The sequence below is a fragment of the Nasonia vitripennis genome, chromosome 2 (genome assembly GCF_009193385.2).
Source record: "Nasonia vitripennis strain AsymCx chromosome 2, Nvit_psr_1.1, whole genome shotgun sequence".
NCBI lineage: Eukaryota > Metazoa > Arthropoda > Insecta > Hymenoptera > Pteromalidae > Nasonia > Nasonia vitripennis.
Genome location: NC_045758.1, coordinates 9,794,719 through 9,815,868, shown reverse-complemented (window position 1 = coordinate 9,815,868; position 21,150 = coordinate 9,794,719). Strand labels below are relative to the sequence as shown.

General features: G+C 42.3%; 1 protein-coding gene across 1 annotated transcript; it reads left to right on the top strand.

Annotated features, from left to right (window-relative positions):
- Positions 1-16,314: 16,314 nt before the first annotated feature.
- On the top strand, positions 16,315-21,026 carry LOC100115370 (putative inorganic phosphate cotransporter). The gene is made up of 3 exons (XM_016983164.3): positions 16,315-16,519; positions 16,950-17,176; positions 17,273-21,026. Exons 1-3 carry the CDS (start codon positions 16,495-16,497, stop codon positions 18,521-18,523), a joined length of 1,503 nt encoding a protein of 500 aa, XP_016838653.2. The 5' UTR covers positions 16,315-16,494; the 3' UTR covers positions 18,524-21,026.
- Positions 21,027-21,150: the final 124 nt, after the last annotated feature.

Sequence of the window (21,150 nt, the reverse complement as noted above, 5' to 3'; positions counted from 1 at the left end):
ATATTATCCGAACAAGCGCGTATAGCGGAAAACGCGCATTGGCTACAAGGCAATGAAGCCTATGTGCAACGCGCGCCATAAGTCGCCGCGATAATACGGACAGGACAGCGAGATAATTGGCGCAGATGCGGTCGCGATGATGCCGCTGATTAAACGGCTTGATTAAGCGCGCTAATTTACCAGCTTGTAACTCTGCAGCCCGCCGTGCGCTCTCTCTCTCTCTCTCTCTCTCTCTCTCTCTCTCTCTCTCTCTCTCTCTCTCTCTCTCTCTCTCTCTCTGGAAATCCATGCAACGCGCGTCGATCGACAATTCGAATGGCTCTCTGCGCTGCAGCTTCGAGGCCGTTTATCTTCATAAAGAGGCAGGAGCTGGCTAGCTTGATTTTGCGCGAGTGGAGAGAGAGAGAGAGACAGTATATGCGCGTGCGTTACAGAATTCATGGTTTTTCGTTTGATCGGAGATTGATCGGGTGTGAGTTGGTGTGTGTATAAGCGATGCTGTGCATTACGCTGTGAGAAATTAATAGTAAATTTTACTACGTTTCATTTGGTTCAAAGTGGACTGTTGTGAAAGGAGGGAAAAAATGAGTAATACGTAAGCTGGGACTTTTCAATAATTTTTATTGAATCTTATTATTCTACAAATTATACAATCTCGAAATCGTCTATATCTATCATAATAAAAATTTGCATACAAGCATCCAACGAAACAGAGTAGTTATTACCAGCACTTTTTTCCCAGATCTATAACTTAATCTATAACATAATGCGCTATCCACTCGCGTCGCACAAAACCGTACCCTTCAAATCCTGCACACATCACGCCCAAATCCCGCACACTACCCTCTCGACCCCGTAACACACAACCACCTTTCTCTCTCTCTCTCTCTCTCTCTCTCCCTAAACAGCACCATCGCCCTTGTCTACACATTGCGCGCGCGCGTGCGGATAATCCGATTTAAAAAGTCAAGTTAGCCTCCCGTTGCTAAACGTTCGCCGTCGCTGCACGAGCCTCCTGAATGCTCGTTGACTTCCAAAATCGGTTCTACAAGATTAACCCGGCGCCTAACAAAGCTCGATCCTCTCAAAATTTCTCCGAGGCACAATAGACCAAACTCCGACGTCATCTCTCCCCGTCTGTCCGGAACCTAGTCTCGGTGTAGATAAATAAACAAACACGGTCGACGATTCGTGTAGGCGGAGTAGCAGTCCTCCACCCCCTTTCCCGTCCCCCGCAACGGTCGTTTTATAGTCAAATAGGTAGAGTAGACACGCCAAATGTATAATATACGGGGGCTGTATTCGCCGAGTGTAATAATCGTTAGGAGGTTAATTTCCTCCAGGTCTGCAGGCTCGAGACTGGACTCTGCTGGATTTTTCTCTCTTCCGGCACTCGTGCGCGCACTACAGTAGTGTACACGCGCTAATCCGATTTGGAAGTCAATCCTTCGATTGTGATTTTATTGGCGCTAATATCTCAGGCCATTATTATGATCCGGAACTCAAGCTGACTTTCGGGCCTCAAAGACGGTCGCGTGCGCGTCGATCAGGTATATGCAAATTTATGCACGCGTATACACGCCTCTGGGGCGCAGGTGAGGCGTTGGGCGGAGTGGATAGAGCGTCTGCAATTAACTTTTCGTAGACTCAACGAGTAATAGCTACAGGATAATGCAGGATTTTCCAGTTTTCCCTGCAGTATTTGGTATTAAAGTGCGGATCTTCAGAAAACGCTTTATTGCTCGTTATCAATCACAATAAATGATTGACAGCTCAATGGTTTTTATCGCGGTACTCTCTCCATGTAAAACAGTGAAAATTGTTCACTATTTATGTAGTGAACGCATTTTTCACTGTTGAAATAGTGAAAAAATCACTATTTTGACACCAAAATTCGGTAAAACTTTTACAACAGTGAAAATATGACTATATTCCAGTCAGTGAAACGCTAACATAAATACTATTTTGTCAAGTGTCAAGAGTCAAGTCACTTATTCAACAGTGAACAAATGAGAGGAGCGATCCTAAAACTGAAATTCTTAAACCCACATACCCCATTCACCCCCTGCAGCAAAGTTGTAATAGGAAAATAGTACATTGTACAACAAGGGGCGAAAATGGGCTTTTCCAAGCGAGGATGATGTTTGAGCACGAGTGGTAGTCGAGGGCGCCATAGGCCATATAAAAATGCATTTTTCGTCGATATCTCGTAAAGGGAGGCTTTTCGTGCTGCACATAAAAACCAAAGCTCGAGATATACTATGCTATTATTTATGGATTGCCGTTATTTATTATTAATTTTAATTTGTACATGTTCAAGTACTTAATATATCAGATACGAAATTTCGGACGTAATAGTTCAGTTTAGGTTTCAGCACGCTCGACTACCACGCTGATGACCCAGGATCGATTCCCGCCGCCGACAAAAGTTAATTTAATTTCTTTGTTTCCAAATAATATAATTTTCATACTAAATTAATAAAAATTTATAATAATAAGTCTAAAATAAATTAAGCTAAGAAAGAAGTTAATTTTTTTGTTCCTCAGTGTACATTTCTAATCGATTTAAAATCCGACATTTTCACTGATTTAAGTAGTGACCATTTCAATAATTCATTCAGTGAATAGTCACTATTTGGCAGTTGCATACTTTTCACTGTATAAATTAGCGCATATGCACTATCAATTAGTGAAATTTATAACGCATAAGCGTTCCCGGAGTTTACGAAAATAATCATCGGTATTCGCTGTGCGGAGTGTAAGCTGCTTACACTGCGGACATTCGAAAGGGTTCCGTACACGTCCGGGGGGATAATCTTTGGATCCGTGTAAACAAAGTATTACGAATATTCGGAACTAGCTACGCCACAAGTTCAGCTGGATTTATCCTATTTATCCTGACGAGGAATCATCGATGTCCGGAGAGATTCGTAACGCAACGCCGATGCTTCGACGAGAACGTAATACGTTGCTCTTCCGAATTAAATACTTATACCGGAATTAAACTACAATTAAATTATAAAATCAAAACAAATTTTGGAATCGACATAAATTTTGAGTATAATGCAAACAATAAACTCGAGCTGAGTAATCTTACAATTTTCTGGACAGAATTTCTAAATTGCTGGAAATACTCTGAAACGAATTTCTGATAGTAATTTATTTTAATAAATTTTGACCAGAAATCCCGCTCAGAAATAGGGTCAATTATCAGGGTAAATGTAAACAGTATTAGAGAGATATCCCATTTTCAGATTCTAGAAAATATCTATAATGCACAATGCACAAGCAAGCCGTCTGTAAGACACCGTACAAACTCTACACAAAAATAACCCTATACGCTACACAAAATAATTCTACACAGGAAATAACTGCACGGAAAAATTTTACACTGATATTTACTGCACACATTTTCGGTAATTTTACTACACCGCAAAACTCTACACAATCATATAACCTATTGTTCTACATTGTTGACAACAATAGGTTATACGATTGTGTAGAGCTTTGCGATGTAGTGAAATTACCGAAAATGTGTGTAGGGAATTTCCGTGCAGCAAATATCTGTGTAGAATTATTTTGTGTAGCGTGTAGGGTTATTTTTGTGTAGAGTTTGTACGGTGTGGTCTGTAATTAAATTCAAGCATAAATAATATGCGGGTGACTCATAAAACCTATTTGCCCGCCCTACCCATTGCCAATTGGGACAAATTCACCCAAGGGCACTTGGAGCACGTTTCCAGGGGGCCTTCACAAATTTTATATTTCATAGTAGGAGGAAGAGGAGGAAAAGGGAAGTTTCCGATTTTCCCGCCTAATTTTAAATCAATCTACCCCAAGCTCCTAAATTTACCTACTCCACGTGTAGCTAGTCGCTGATTGATAATATAGGTAAATGCTAAACCTAACCTTAAGCTTCTAAAACTAGTAACTTCGCACAATCATGTTCCATGGCGGGAAAGCATAAAAGAGCGAGAAATTAAATGAACGAATTACATTTTTCAAGCACGCTTAAACATATATATTTATATTAAAATCCTGTTACGCGAGGCGAGACGTAAAATGGACGTAAAATTAATCTAAAACCAACAATGTATATTAAATAATAATAAAAATAGCTGGAAGTTAGAGAATCTTTCCGGAACGTTGAAATGGTTCTAAAAGTTTACTGGGCGTTAATGATTACAAGTTGTTCTGGCGAGAGATCATTTTGAAAATTGAAACTTATTATAAATTCAATCCATACCACGACGTCTCAATACCGCTTGAATTTTATGAGTAAGTATTTCAAGTACAGAAAATTATGTGACTGGAGAGATAAAAATCGATGAAATAATTCACAATTTTGCGGCAAAAAGCAAGAAAAAAGATTTAGTTTATTTAATTCTATCATGTATTAAATAAAATTTTATTAATTTATAGCCAATTTTTTTACTTCAACGATACTTTTTCCAGCTTTCCAAATTCATGCACCTTACATGGGGCCCCCACATGTTTCGTGCCCATGACCCCCCAGCTTAAATCCGGCCCTGAGTCTGTCATGGCATATACCTAACTCATAAGCAACAAATAAAATAAGATGCGCACATGAAAATTCGGTGCAAGTTTATGCCTGCATCGGAGTGAGTCAGCCCCCGTAATAAAGGCAGAACCGTTATGTCGTGTATAATCTACATTAAGACGAGCAAATGTGAGCCGCAAGCAAAACGCATTTACAATGCAAACTCAGACGAGGAGTAGTCCCCGTCTATGACGAGGATGCACAGCTGGACATAAATAATTATGACGGTATCCGCTCTTTACCTGCGCGCGATACCTGACACTGCAATATAACCGCGTCCAGAGAGTTGACCTGTGACCTCAGAAGTTAACCGCTATCGGATGATTCTCGCCGTTCGTCTACGTGCCCACTCCATCGATGTATTATCAGGAAAAAAGTCGATCGAATGATTTTTTGGGTTGTCGTTCGACGCAATGGCATATAAAAATCAGTGCTACGCTGTGGGCTACTTCAAAAGAAAATCGTCGGATGTTTGGCGACAGAATTACGGGCACTGCGAACTACGTCGTTTATATACGCGCGCATAATTTTTCTTTGTTGCATTGTTGTCGTCGCAGGCTATAGTAGGATTTTTGAAAATCCTCTTATAAATGAAGGACGCTCTGAATTTTGGAGGTGGTTCGGGAGGATAGTTGTACAAGGGTTATTGCATTTTGTCGATGCTAGTTCACCGCGTTTTGCTCTGAAATTAGTCAACTATTTTCGAGTTCATCGTCCTCAGGAAAAAGCTTAGGTAGTAATGGCGAACTTTTTGAACTATAGCCGCGTTTTTCGTTATATCCGGCAGAAAGTAGTGCTTGGGTAAGGAGGTCTGAAAATATTTCTCCAGGCAAACTTCGGTAATTTAATGTTCAGCATAACGATACATAAGCCAATAAAAACAAATCATATTAGTTTCAAAAGACCTAATCTGTCCTGAAAGCCAACCACGCCCTGAACAATTTATATGCCGGATTTAAATTTTATGCAATATACAATGGCCGGCTGCAGGCAATTAGCCTATTTCGTAACACAATAAAACCCCGAATTTTCCCCAGCCCGGCCGAAACCCCCGATAGCTTTTCCTCCGCTGCACAGACCAGCACTCTTTACCGCATCGGATCTCCTCCAACCATCCGTTCGCGCAACAGCGCCAACATAAAATTTCGAATCACAACACAATGAACATTAGCACGGCATCCGAAATATGTTTTCTCTGTGTAAACTCGCACAATGCAGCTCCGTGAAAATAAACTCTCGCCTCGCCCGTGCTCGTCCGTCAAAAATATTTCCGGCCAGTTTTACGAGGCGCATAATGCGTTATTATTATTACACAGCCTCGAGCCTTGAACTCTTCTCGACTGCGGCGTACACCACCGCGCCGGCAAAGATCCTTCGGGTGTAGGTATATGGACGCGATGCAGACATTAGGGATTGCCCAAAATCTCGAGAAGTGGCTTTGTGTCGCTGGCCAGGCTAGTTAACGAAGTCCCAGCCGAAGCTCTCTCACGACGACGCAGCTTTTAATGGCTTTATGCCTATATTGCGCTACCATCGTTCTGTGTATACACTCTCTCGTATCCTTGAGCGACGACGCCGGGGATGATGCGCTAGAGAGAAGCTTCTCTCTCGCTTTTTTACGGGGAAGAAAAGTTCGCGCTGGAAAAATAGTAGCCGCGTAGTCGTTACGGTCATTAGCGGCGCGGCGACGAACCTTTTTTTACCGCCTCTTTCTCCGCGCGCGATTTTTACGATTTTCCCAACGACGCGAAAAAGGCGTGCATTGTACCGCTTATTCTTCTTTGCTTTTTTTTTTATTCGTTTATATACGCTCGGTGCTTTCTTTCGCTGACTTTTTACGAAAAGTCAGGGAGCCGTAAAAAAAAGCGCTCGGCGACGTTGTTTTTTTTTTTCGCCGCCTCGACGCTTTATTGCAGAGAACCGTATACAGCCGCGCTAAAAAATTCGTCAGCGCTGCGCATACCTGTGTGCAATGCGAAACGGGGAATGTTATATACATTTTTTCCGGCCTGGCGAGTAGATGATTTTTTTAGCGTCGGGGGACAATGAATCGACGGTCTCGCGTTATTTAGGGTGGAAAGTCGGCGGAAATATTTTCTTTTTTACGGTGTACATCATTATTATCCTGTAGGTACACGTCCGCGAAGATGAAACTTTTCAACCGACGGCCCTCGCATCGTAAAGAAATTCAATAATCAAATTTTCATTCAGGCCCGAGGCATGAATGAGAGGAATATATATGTGTGTGTGTGTGTGTGTGTATACGATGGGAGCAAAAAATGCAAGAGGAAGCAGCATCGGCGGAAGGGAAACTACTTATACAAGTGAGTGCGAACATGTGGACGTACTTGAAGATTTTCGGCGCTGTGAGATGCCGCTAATATGTCGTCTCACGCTCTCTTTTCTCTCTCTCTCTCTCTCTCTCTCTCTCTCTCTCTCTCTCTTTCAAGCGAGCGCCACTGCATGCGCTGCGGCTCGCTTTCATGCTTATCGAGAGAGAGAGAGAGAGAGAGAGAGTAGAGTAGAGGTGTCATCTCTGTGAATGAAAGGCACAACACGCGCGCCTCGACTCGTTTTTTTTCTCTCCACCGACGTATTTATATAGATAGAACGAGCGTTACAGTTTGAGGTCGAAGTGACGCGATTTTCATGTAAAAAGCGAATTTCGAACGGATGAAGCTGCATCATCGCTTAATATATAATTGTGTAAAATAGGAAAGATCCGAAATATTAATGATAAATTATCACTTTACAAAAGCCATTCCGTCGAGCCGTAAAATGTGCCATCGCGCGCGTATGTGTGTGTGTGTGTATCCGAATCGATGATAATATCAATTATCACCACCCGAGTCATTGTTCGCTCCTCTCTCGGCGGCTTTTCGAGTCTCGCGGCGCGTTTTACGATCGCGAGGCACTCTCGCATATAATTAAGAAGGAAGCGGATCGTCAAAAATTACAGGATGGTAGCTGCGCGCGCTCTTCGCCGGCGAGATCAAAGACATCAGCTCGCTCTCGCAGCTTCCTTTTTCTCTTTCCCTCATTTGCTTACCTTTTAATTCTCCGGCTTCTATGCTCTTCGCTGTTGTATGTGTGTGTGTGTGTGTGTTAGGTTTGTTGGTTTTTCTTTAGAATATAATAACGTTTCCTTTCGATGCATTACGAGGCAAAAGTCGCTTAAGGCGCAAGATCAATCCAAAACGTTTATTCCGCTACATTACAGCGCGTTTCGCACTCGCGGCTTATCATCATACCCACATACACACTGGCGTTTTTCATCGGACACCTCACGTACCGGCATCACCTCGTTTGGTCGTTTAGTAGGGACGCGCTAATTACAATACCCCACAGCGAGTCTCTCGCGAGCGCAAACATCGGAGCAGCAGAGCCGCCGTCGGTAGCCTTCCCTCTCAAAGAACTTAATACACACACGCGCGCGCGCACACAATCATGGTGCGATTCCTCGCTTCTGAAATCCTCTTTTCGTATGCGTGTGTACAAGTGTCGACACTCTCTTGGCGGCTTTTATTGCGCCACGAGATTATGTGCTATACATCCGCGCGCACACGTGCGCCTCCGATTACTTTATGCGCATTTGCGCCTATAACGTCGCGAATGAGATTCGAGATTCTATTCGATTCGAGATTCTGTCGCGTATACTGAGGGAAAAGCCGTAAAAGAGGAAAAAGAATCTTGACGATCGTGGCCCGGAACTTCCTTAAAAAAAAAAACTGGAGCAAGAAAGCACTCGAGTGCGTAGACGCATCCTTGTACACCGGTATCTTAGCAGCGTCGATATAGGCGCCAGGAAGAAGCCCCGTAGACGCCGGAATCAGAGTAAAATTAGGAGCCACTCTCGCTACTACTCAAGTCTTCCTCTCTCGCTTGCTCGCTCGCGCGCGCACCCTTGTAAGCGAGCTATGCCACTATACTTGTCTATTTCCGGCAAACACACGCGCATCTCGGGCTTTTTAACGTCTCTGGATATAGGAGGCTCGGAAAATTAAAAGTGTTTAGAGTCGAGCTCTACCGCGAGTACAGCAACACCGCATCGATTATTCTTCTCGGCTGGATTTAGAATCGGTTAGAATGAGGAGCTGAGACTCGCTTATAAGCAGTCAGTGAGTCTAAATAAACGGCGGTTTTTATTCTCGTTTCACCAACCTTCCGGCCGCGTTAATCAGTTTTATTGCCGATTGACATTCGTTTACCGAGTGCGCATGACGTTTTTACACTCGTCCATGAGCGCGCGGTATTAAATTTATACAACTCCGCTAAAACGCTGGCAATAAAGCAGCGAGCGCGGATGTGTTGAATCATTGAACGCTTTTACATATTTTTCTTGTACATGCACTCGAAAAGAAAAGGAAAATCAAGCTAGCTCGGAATATATCTGCGCATATATAATTCTCATCTAACACCCCAGCTCCTCATGGCGGCCATAATAACCGGCGAGCCCTGGCGGCGCTTGCGCAAGCTCGCGCGTAATAAGCGCCAAGTTTATAACCGAGTTAGCGAAATCAGGAGCGAAGGCAGCCGCTGCTCGCGTTTACGCCCGCGCGCTCGGCGCGCTTGATTAAATTAGGGGATGATCGCGCGGAATTAGAGATATTAAATTTTCCCCGCTCGCTCGCGACGAGACTCTATACGGCTTTTCTCTTATTTTCTCCGAGCTGCTGTGCAGTTTTTCGCGTGTACAGCTTTGTAACGCAACTTGTCGAGTTGGAGCTTAATCGAGGCGGAGAAAAAGCTCGAGGCAGAGCCGGCTCGGAGAAGTGCGTGATTACGGCGCATAAACTCGACAAAAAGCTAATCGCGCCTCCAAGGCGAAAACGAGCCGCCGACACGACAGAACACAGAAGCGTTGTGCAGCGTCGGCGCGTCGCAAAGGCCCGAACGATGGACAATACGAGCGAGGGAGCAAGCTCTCAAGTGCCAATATCTCGTGCAGCGCGGGTATCATCGGCTGTCTCCACTTCTGGAACTGCTGCTGCAGCTGATTTTTTCTCCGACTTCCAGATGTGCCACCGCGTGGAGAGTCGAGAGCCGTCGGCATAAACGAGGAGCGAATGTTTTGTGAAAAACGAAATAAAGCCCGCGAGAGAGAGAGAGAGAGAGAGAGAGAGAGAGAGAGGGGGGCGCGAAAACGAGACGATAATATTCGCGCGCAGAGAGCGAGCGAAAATCTAGGCTAAAGCGCGCCGGGGAGAAAATTATATTTTTAATCACGCCGGGAGCGAGTTCATAATTGGTGCTCACTACGCGGGGGATGAAACTTATTAGCTCGGGTCGGCGGAAGGTGTATACCGGCTTATGGCCGGGTGCAGTGTATATATAGCTATACCTGTATACACCGCGCGCTGTACGAGGCTCTGCGAGGAAACTCGAGGGATATTGCTGCCCTGCCAGGGACGTGTATAGCGGCGCAGCTCGACTATACCCTCGTTGTGCCGGAGAGAGAAACTTACTGTGTCCGGTAATCTTGTTGAGCGTTATTAAAAAGCTGGGATTGTTGCGCTTCGACCCTTTTTCGCTGCTTGTTATGGCGAGTTTTATATGGCCGCTTCGTTTATTTTTTCAGTGCGAGGCGAGTATAGATATTAAATCTTGATGATGGGTGCGCAAAATTCAATTTCCAAAACCGACGATTCGCCTGAATGATGTAGGTGTCAATTTCGACACAGCGAAACTCGCGCGCGAATAAAAGCTCGAGCTAATAAAAGAATCTTCTCTCTCTCGGGGGGCGAGTCGTGCGCGCGCGGCGGGAATTAAAAAGTGCCATACTATATACCCGCAGGACAGGCCACTTCGTCGCGCCTTTTCCTTCGTAATTTCGCGCAGTTTATAGGCGCGTCCCTGGCGCTAATCTCGCGTTAGGTGGCAACATTTTCTCGCAGACGCTGACTGTACCCACGCACACACGTATATACGCAGGTCGATGCCAGCCGGGCTTCCTCGCGTGTGTTGCTACGAGGGTGTACGCGAGAGAGAGGGATGAAAAGAGATGAGAGAGAGAGAGAGAGAGAGAGAGAGAGAGAGAGAGAGAGAGAGGAAGGTAGACGGTGTAGGTGGCAATAAGGCGCTGGGCACCGCGCTGTTACGACCCCTGATCTAACAAAGTCGCTGTATATATAATATATATAGCGTATCTCTCTCGCGCTCGCGCCGACGCTATTGGTCTATAATGCAGAAGCGGCGCAGTGTATATAGCGCGGATGCGGAGCCCGAGAAACTGCGCGATTTTCTTATGAGCCCGACGGCAGCGGTTCTCCTTGCTTATTAAGCATCGGAATTGCGCGGGAAAAATTGAATTCCCGCGTTCGAGCTTTCTTCAATTTCGAAATATAAATAAGGAACTATAAGCTCATCGAGGAATAATTGCCGAGAAGGTCCAATGGGACTACTATAACACTTCGATCGCGCTGTATCTAGATGCGGGAAAGCTCGAGCTTATCTAAATCGAACATCTGGCCGAAATCGTCACGGTTCCAGGAGTATTACCTAAATGGAGGCGCGCGATACATCAAACAACAGAGGCAGCAAAAAAATCGTGTATTATATAATAGAGATCTCGATCGAGAAAGCGTTATCTCGACGGTGATTGTGTATATATGTATACATGCAGATGAGGAGGAATAAAGGAGGATGGCGATAAAAGCTCGTCGCGGAAAAAATTAGCCTCGAGATAAACGGAATGGAAGCGGCGTTATCTGCGCTCTTGTAACAGAGCCGAGCGCGAATCGAACGCGCGCGTCTCTCCTCGGAAATAGAGAGAAGAGAGAAACGTCGCCGAGTGCGCCGGTCAATACTTTGGGTATATCCGCTGGTCTTGCGGATGTAGCGTTGCGTTTTTGATATTCTCGTTCTTTAACTCGCTTCGTCTACGATCATTTCTAAATTATAATTTAATAAATATGTTCCAGAAAATATACAAACAGCATGATCACATTTTTACAGCCAAAAACCAAAAAAGAAATCTCCGCGCGAGATAAGCGCTCGTTCGATCAGAGCGAGCGACTAAGACACATAGAGGCTACTGCAGAGAGAGAGAGAGAGAGAGAGAGAGAGAGAGAGAGCGTGGCAGGATAATACCGCGGCGGCCCCGACCATTCGCTCAGCTCTATATAGACGGCGACGCGACGATTGGCTGGCAGAGCCCGCGCGGAAAGGGGGAGACTCGCTCTTCCCCTCGCGGAAGCGAATCATGGACGGCGAGCGAGCGTAGGTGGCCGACGCTCTATACTATACATAGTCGGATAGTCCCTTTCCCTCTGTGTCTTCTTTCTTCGCTTCTCTACGTGTATATCCCCCCATCTTGAGAGCGAGAGAGAGATACTCGTAAAACCCGAGCTACTGCTGCTGCTGCTGCTGCTGCAAGATGAAAGTCGCTGAGAGAGCTTGCGAGGATTGTTATGAATTTTGCATCGCGCGCTCGTTTTTTTTATTACACGCTTCAGTTCGCTTTATACGTATATCTGCGATTATCGGTTAATAATTAAAGAGCTGTGTAGGTCTTTTTTATGATATTCGAAAGTGATGACGTATTGGGTCTCGAAAAAACGAAAAGCGCACAGGATAATCAATCAAAATCAGGCGATCGTTTATCGCAAATCCTACGCACGCCCCTTCGACTTTTTTCCGGTCCCCTTGGCGCAAGGCTGGATTCGAGCTGACGACGCTGACTGCAAATTGACGATGATCAATTTTCCCGGACGCGGAGATCGTGTAAACAAATACATATATAATTGTTTAATTTTCTACAGATTTACAAAATTTTACACTATACCAACGGACCTTCCTCTCCAAAAAAAAAAAAAAAAAACACTATCAATTCTACGCGACCGGACCACACCTTTTCCAAATCCCTCGCTAATCCCATAAGCAGAGATATAATACATCCCCTGCAGTATAAAGTCGGGCGTAAAAATTGTCAAGCTTGCGCGCTATAGCATATGCGCGCCGACGGGGGGTGAGCTGCACTCGTGCCACCCGCGGCTTCGCGCGACGACTGTTTTCTCATTGGAATTTGATTATGTCTGCGCGAGAGCATAGGGGATGATGATACGCCGAGGCAAACCCTTCGGCTGTTTTATACGCGCGCCTGCTATGCCACTTGTTCGGGAGTCGATGACACGCGGCTTTCCTGTTTCTGTATACGTGTGGAGTGATGTATTAATGAGCTGGATGTGACTGCTGCGTTTAGGGGAGGCGCGATAATTCTTTACGTGGGCTGCTTGTGATCGGCGCGTTTTTTTTTTTTTTTGGGGCGATCGATTTTTAGGTTGAATTGTCTGTTTATATAAGAAAGTTTTTTTGCGACGGGTGTACAAATCAACATTTAATTTGATTATAGGGCATAAGAGCGTTGACTATCCGGCGATCGGGCATTTTACAGTCGATTAATTTTATTCGAAATTATATGGTAAGCCCCTCGACACTCCTTTATCTCTATTCCCCCCTTAGATGCGCAGAATGCCCGGCAGCAGGTCCGGATTATAAACCCTTTCAGCAAGTGTATCTCGTACCCCTCAAAAATAATAAACAGAATGATTGTCCTTCCATATGCGTCAAGAGGAAGAGATCATCACTCTATCACGCTCGAATCGCATCAAAATATTATTAATTGTGTTAAATGATTTTCATAAACAAAATTGAAATAAAATGTTCTTCCTACAGGCACACTCAAAAAGAAATCAATCGCGGTGACTCTGCCCTTTTTGTTCGAGACTCGAACAGGGGTATATACACGCACCTTCTCATTAATCGTTCTCGTGTGACCGCCTCTTCGTACATCCAGCATGTAAATCAGCGTGTAATCCCGACGACACCCCTCGAGAGTCGTTTCGACGAAGTAAAAAAAAAAAACGTACACACACGCCTACCGAATTCTGCATGCAGAGAGCACTTCGATGCAGCATTCATTGTATTACAGTGTGTCGTATGCGCGTTCTGGAAAAGAGACACGCGGCTAATAATGCATGTAATGCGCAGTGGAACATTGTTTTTTCACGTTTATCGCTCGGATGCTGCTGTTTTCGTTAATTATTTCTCATATTGCACTGTAGTTTCCTTTCACGGGGGAAACTCGTTGAAATTAGCTTTATTTATAATTCTACGTTCTTAATTTATTCAACTGCACTGCTAATCATTTTTTGTCGAGTTGTAATATTTTGTAAAATCTCGCCGTCAGCCCTAAAAAACTTTTTTTACCAGCGAAAAATCGAAGCACACATTTCCCGCGAATCAAGTCCCACACATGTACGCATGCATATACACGCGCTCACCGTCCTAATTCAACGGAATGACCGCCATAAAACGAATCAGAGGGGAATCATGCCTTGAAATTCTTTCAGCAGAGCGACTTCAACAGCTCGGGTCTAAGGGTGGAAGAGCACCATTGGGTATAACCGTTGCGCCTTCTTGCTTCCTCAGATTTTCCGTCTCTCGAGCTACACTGGGAATATTTGATTCTTTTTTTCCTCCTATATATTTACTCTCTCAGCGCGAATCCGCGCTCAATTATTCAGAGCGGCCGGGGATCGGAGAATGCGGGAAAGGGCTATGATTTTTGCAAATAAAACGTTCACAAGGCGTGCAAATAAGCTTCTAATGTAGCTTCGCGAGATTTTGCAGTAAAAACTATAATGTTTATTGAACACGTTACGATTTTCTAAACTGATACAATATATCGTTATATTGTGTTTTATAATTTTGAATGAATTTCATTTCAAAACGAATCTTGAGCGATGAAATAACGAATATCATTTTAACCATCGATAATTTACTAAATATTCGAGCCGAAAAATCCAAGCGTCGTCGCAAAGGGATACTACGAACCGGCCAGGACATCTGTAGGGTGGAAACAGAAAAGAAAATAGGGGCGATGCCTGCATTGTCGAGCACAGTTATCGATCCGCGGACTCTACTCGTGCCTTCGGTCGGTAAGGCTTTCGCGCTGGTAAGTAAGAAATCAATCCGAAGATATACTACATTTTTCATAGATAACTTATCGAAGACTGATACGTCAATGAAAGATGCGCGAATTCAATTGGCAGTTAAGACAGCAATAATATGAACCTTATACATGAACAAAGCAATAATTGTAAAGGAGAGTTTAGTGTACCGTTTTGAAAAATACTGATCTCAAAAAGCTCGCGAGTATATGGGGAATTCTACGGGAAAAATGACATTTTCTGGTTGGAGAAACCGAAAAAAACAAATGTTGGTACGGTAGAGTGAGAGAAAGGGATAAGAGCTTCAACTTAAAAAAAATGCGTTAAAAATGCTTGATTTAGTCAAAAGTTACGCACCATTGAAAATGCGGAAAAGTCATGAAAATTACAGGTAACTTTTGACCAAATCAAGCATTTTTAGCGTTTTTTTTTAATTGAAGCTCTTTTCCCGTTTATTCATTCTACCGTAACACATTTTCTGTTTGTGTCCTTATGCATTAGGTACATACCGGTGAAAAATGGCTATTTTTCGACGAATTTAAAGGGCCTATAAAACAGTGTCACAAGGCACTTTTTCGATGTTGGAACGTGGTTTTGCATGGTTCTAAACATGTACAATAAGGAGAAAAAAATTGTGGGCGCGTGCCCCAACATTTGTTTTTTTCGGTTTCTCCAACCAGAAAATGTCATTTTTCCCGTAGAATTCCCCATATACTCGCGAGCTTTTTGAGATCAGTATTTTTCAAAACGGTACACTAAACTCTCCTTTACAATTATTGCTTTGTTCATGTATAAGGTTCATATTATTGCTGTCTTAACTGCCAATTGAATTCGCGCATCTTTCATTGACGTATCAGTCTTCGATAAGTTATGGTTTGAATAGTGAATTTGAAGAAAAGTTCAGTATAAGAGTCAGTGGGTTTGTCTATCATTACAATGCCATTTATTTGCATTATAAAAAAGTTATACAACTGAAATTTTACACAGATACTTACTATGCTACCTAGAAAACACGTAACCTACATGATTATGATTATGGTTACGTGTTTTCTAGGTAGCATAGTAATTATCTGTGTAAAATTTCGGTTGTATAACTTTTTTATAATGCAAATAAATGGCATTGTAATGACAGACAAACCCACTGACTCTTATACTGAACTTTTCTTCAAATTCACTATTCAAACCAATGATGACAACATTGAGCATTATTAATATATTTATTAAAAAATAGTTTTGAGGGATTTAGTAACATGTTACATGCTTATAAAATATTAGCAGACGTTAGTGTGCCGCCCAACACTTATGGTAGATTTTCTACCAGTCTTATATACCACCTACCAGTCTACCAGACAGAGATAGAATCAAGAGTGCGCGAAGCGCGCCTTCATCTCTAGTGCTCTAAAAAATTGCCTTATCAATGTTGAATCTTGTATTTTTCACCGGTTATTATTTGCAAACGTTGCACCCAGAAACTTTCCACATTTTCAAAATCGTAACGAAATTCGAGCGATTCTGTATAAATTATTACACGAGATATATTGATACACTCCGCGCGCATATCGTTACAATGCGTTTTATATAAACTTCGATAAAAGGCGTATGATAATGAAACTCGCATTTATTAAATACCATAAATCTTCCTGCCTTTTCGCGCACCAATTATTAATCTTGTATGCATTCAGAGGCGTCAGTTACGCACCATCTTCCTCGTATAATGCAAACGACAAATATTTAATTATGTGACGCGGTTTGATTTTATCGAACGATTTTCACCGATGTGGTCGTATATAACGAGCAATATAGCCAGTTTTTAAGGCAAACTCTTGGTTTTCCAACAAGCAAACTTTATGCGCTTGAAAGTTACATACTTGCGCGTTGTTGCGAAAAGTCCATTGATAAAATATAATTTCTATATACTTTTTCGATAAAAGATTTTTTTATTATAAAGCTGCTATAAATAAGCCGCGAGCTTCTGAAACAATAATGGCGTCAACACTGAAGTCGTGCTGTGAGTAGAAATCTTTATAAAATCGTCACGTATGTATGAATGCTAAATAATTTGTTTATCTGATACGAAACAGAGGCCGATCAAGCTTGATCTGCAAACGGATGATTCATTCGGCGGGTTTTTTTACGATCGAATCAAATAGCTTGGAAATCTGTTGTTGACCCAAACTCTTATAAGATTAACAATCCGTTATAGCCTCTGAACAATCTCGAGTGTCAAGGAGCTTTTTTTTTTATTTGCCGATTCGTTCACCCGCGAGCTACCGAAAATGATGTAATAAATCAGTTGGTTTTCGATTTAATTATTAAATTTTACAACGGAATTTTTTCGACACCTGTGTCAATCGCATATATAATGTGCGATTGCGTTTAGATCGCATGTGTTCGTGTATGTCGAGGCGACTGTACAACGTAATCGACATTATTTTTAGGTTCAGGAATCCCACAAAGATGGATCTTCGTGTTGATGGGATTTTTGGCCTTGTTCACCGCGTACGCCATGCGCGTCTGCTTGTCTATCGCCGTAACGCAAATGGTCGTGCCGATAGAGGAAACAAAAGAATATCTAGACGATACGTGCCCTACCTTCGAAGACGAAGCTCCCGCAAACTCGACTGCATTCAAAGGCGGAACATTCGAGTGGAGCGAATATACACAGGTGAAACATTGCGTAACCTTATTACGTTACGGTTCAAACACTTGTCTGATATACCTCTTTCGTAATCGCGAACTGAATGGTGTTCTATAATTTTAGGGCCTCATACTCTCGTCTTTCTATTGGGGCTACGTGATAACGCACTTCCCAAGTGCCCTCGTAGCGGAAAAGTTTGGCGGCAAGTACACCCTTGGATTTGGTATCCTCTTCGCAGGAATCCTGACCATCGTGTCACCCTACGTCGTTTACTGGGGCGACGCTACTGCGTTCATAATTGTGAGAACCTTGCTGGGCGTCTTCTGTGGATGCATGTATCCTGCCTCGAACGTCATGCTGTCTCAGTGGATTCCCCTGTCTGAAAGATCCAAAGCTGGATCCATGGTGTTCGCCGGAGGACCTTTGGGAACTGTGTTTGCCACGTCCGTATCCGGCTTGATTCTTGAATACTCGAGCATTGGCTGGCCAGCAGTCTTCTATTTCTTCGGTGGCTGCGGAGTCGTTTGGTTCATAGTGTTCATGCTCATCTGTTACAACAACCCTGTCGAACACCCCTTCATATCCGACAACGAGCTGAAATTCTTGCAAGAGGAGTTGAGCGAGCACAAGCACGACGATACGCCACCGGTACCTTGGAAAGAGATCCTCACGTCGAAGCCCGTCTGGGCATTGACGGTTGCATCCTTTGGAAACGGTTGGGGTTTCGCCACTCTGATCAGTGATCTGAACAAGTACATGAGCAGCGTTCTGAAGTTCTCGATTCAGGATAACGGCTACTTGTCTTCGCTACCGTTCCTCTGCATGTGGTTCGGCAGCATCATCAGCTCCTGGATTTCGGACTGGTTGATCGTAAAGGACAAGATGTCTGCGACCAATGTCAGAAAATGGGGGACCACGATCGCCTCGGTTGGTCCGGCTCTTTGCCTCATCGGTGCGTCGTACGCCGGGTGCAACAGGGTAGTCGTGGTTACCATGATAACCCTTGGAATGACACTACTGGGAAGCTCTCTGCCTAGCATCAAAGTCAACGTGCTGGATCTCAGTCCAAACTACGCTGGTTCGCTGATGGCTCTAACGAACGTTTTCGCTGCTGGAACCGGTATGGTGACTCCTTCCATCGTGGGCTTGTTAACGCCACATCAGACTTTAGAAGAATGGCGACTGGTATTCTGGACAATATTTGGCGTCTTCTTGGGAACCAATGTCATATTCGTCATGTATGCCAGTGGAGATGTACAGGAGTGGAACGATCCGCAGTACTTGAGGAAACTCCGAGAAAGTAAGAAGAAGCCCAAGATCAACGAAGAAGTGGAACTGCTGCCAGTAACGAAATCTGAAAAGGAGCACAAATAAGATTTAAGAGTCCGTTCATTTAATTTTTAAGGAACTCGCGCGTTAGAGCATCATTTGTATATATATCGCTATATTCATCGCTAATTTATACGACACAGCATTGACGGAGAGCTGAAGTAATTTATAGATTTAATTTTTCGCATACTACACTTTACACGAAATATAGTCTAGTCACGCAGCATACAAAAATATGGATGCATCATATAACTCGTGCCATTATTTATTTAACGTAATGTAACGTGGAATACAATATATTGTATACAATTATTAAACGTATTTTAGTACTGATTTACTAGAATCCATTTACTCAATATCGATATTAAAACTGACGTGTGCATTATTTTAGTACCAAGACTTTACTGCGGATGTATAAATTAGATAAAAATAACTTTTTGATTGTAGATTAAAAATAGTATGTTTGCCCAACGATAAACTTATCGCATTAAACTTTGGAATTGATAATTATTCCATCGGTCCCGATGGAATAATTTTTCCCTTTCTGTTTAATTCTGATAAAGAAATGATATCATACTGCTATTTCTTTCATTGGAAAGTTAGAAATATAGAGACGATCAGTATAATTATACCATCTAATCGTGAAAATAACCTTCGCAGTTATAGTATAAGCGGCTCAAGTACTTAGCAGGCCCAACAAGATAGTTTTGGCATAGTCGGCACACCACTATATCTGCACTGTATCGGGCAAATACCGATGGAGTGATTTATAAAAGTACACGTGCGCCACCTACTTTCACTATCTGAAAACTAATAGAAAGTCAGAAAGTTCAAGCGATAGTCGAAGAGCCAGTCTAAAAGTGCGGTTTCTCGGCTATTGTTGATAGACTGCGTCTAATCCTTTCTTACAATAATAGAACAAAATTGCGAGGTCTCAAGCATACAAACAAAATGAATTTATTAGCAATTATATAGTCTTCGATCGGTGACGGTCACTATTGAACTTTACAGTCATCATCGTGTTGACGAACGTTGGTCGGAAGTGCAATGCCTTCGACGAGTGTCAATGCACTCAACCTAGAGTCTAATAGCTCTGGTATATAAATGACTTTTATAAATAATCTTTACTTTTATTGATTGATTTTATTGCGTCTACATTGTGGGAATGTTAGCATCAAGTCAAACAATCCGTGAACAAAAATTGATTTTCTTTATTTTATTCTATATAGTCAAAAATTAATTTATTCATAATAATTATTTATTTATACTGATTTGCAAAATATATATATAAATAAGTAATAAATAATAATACATAAGTAAATAGGTTTAGTTATAATTACATATTGAAGTATGAGTTAGAAGGTAAATATTTTTCGTGAAATTTATTGACATAAAACACCATACTGTAAAAATAAATAAACATTAAACAAACAAATTTGTTTGTCGAATGTTGTCGTTGACAAGAATTGTTCATATTTTCTGCAAAATTATAAAGAATCGAATCTTCAGTGAATAACATGCCTATATTTTGTATATAGTATATTCATTATAATTATGGTTCACTTGATTTGAACCTTTCAAAATACTTCGCCTTTTCACAAACGAAACAAAAATATTGGCTATATATGGTCAACTATTGAAGCTTTTTCGAAAATTGTATAATTATTCAGTTTCTAATCACGCACATTTTAAATGTATAAAACCGCGCACGCAAAGTATTCAGATTACGACCGAATTAGCATAGGAATTTTGGTCTTTCTAAAATATGTTAATCTCTGTACAATTTATCGTTCTAATAATATACCAACAATCGTAAAAGGTTAAAATAACCGAAAAATATAGCCGTATTAAAAAATAATTAAATAAACAGGTGAAAAATCAATATTGAAGCCTTCCTATCGGGAGCATAGTCTGATAAAAATAAAACTAACAAAATTCCATTCGAACATTAATTAAAAAGTCCGACGTCGAGCCTATAACTAACGGTATATGCATACGAGCGTCACGATTATAGCTCCGTTATCAGCTTATTACATTCGAAGTTAATGAAATCGTCAGACAGATTTTCGGAAAACCAATCAATGAAGACGGCAAACATTGTATTCGAATGAGCTCTTTATTTAAACAAAGTCATGCGCCATATTTCGATAAATTTCCTCGTCATCGCTTAATGTGACATCAGGATAACGTTTTATATTCTCCAGACGATTTACCCGCGTATACAATACACAGGCGGTATAACTTATATAACAACGCGCCAATGAAGTTCAATCAACATGCGATTCTCGCGTATTTTAAGCACATTCATACAAATAAACTTTTTAAAACCAAACGCGCGAATTTTAACGAGATCTCTCTCTCCCTCTCTATCGTTTCTAAGTAATTATGCATATCATTTACATTATTATGCAGATGAGGCAAAATTAAAACATCGGATGACGTAAATAACGTCAAATAGTAGGCAATAATGTCTCGCGAAGATAACCGAAGAGAGTGAGAGAGAGAGAGAGAGAGAGAGAGAGAGAGAGAGAGAGAGAGAGAGCGCACATTAAAAACGTCGACACTGCGGGGTTTTCCATAAGACATGCACGCGAGAGATAAGCGCGCGAGTCCGCGTATATATAAATTAAAAAGAAATCAAACTTTTCATCTCGCGCGCATTTATCAATAGC

Bases quoted from the DNA above. Each gene is read 5' to 3' on its own strand.
- LOC100115370 (XM_016983164.3), top strand. From the start codon at position 16,495: ATGGCGTCAACACTGAAGTCGTGCT. The intron at 16,520-16,949 runs GTGAGTAGAAAT...CATTATTTTTAG, and splicing joins GTCAACACTGAAGTCGTGCT to GTTCAGGAATCCCACAAAGA. The intron at 17,177-17,272 runs GTGAAACATTGC...CTATAATTTTAG, and splicing joins AGTGGAGCGAATATACACAG to GGCCTCATACTCTCGTCTTT.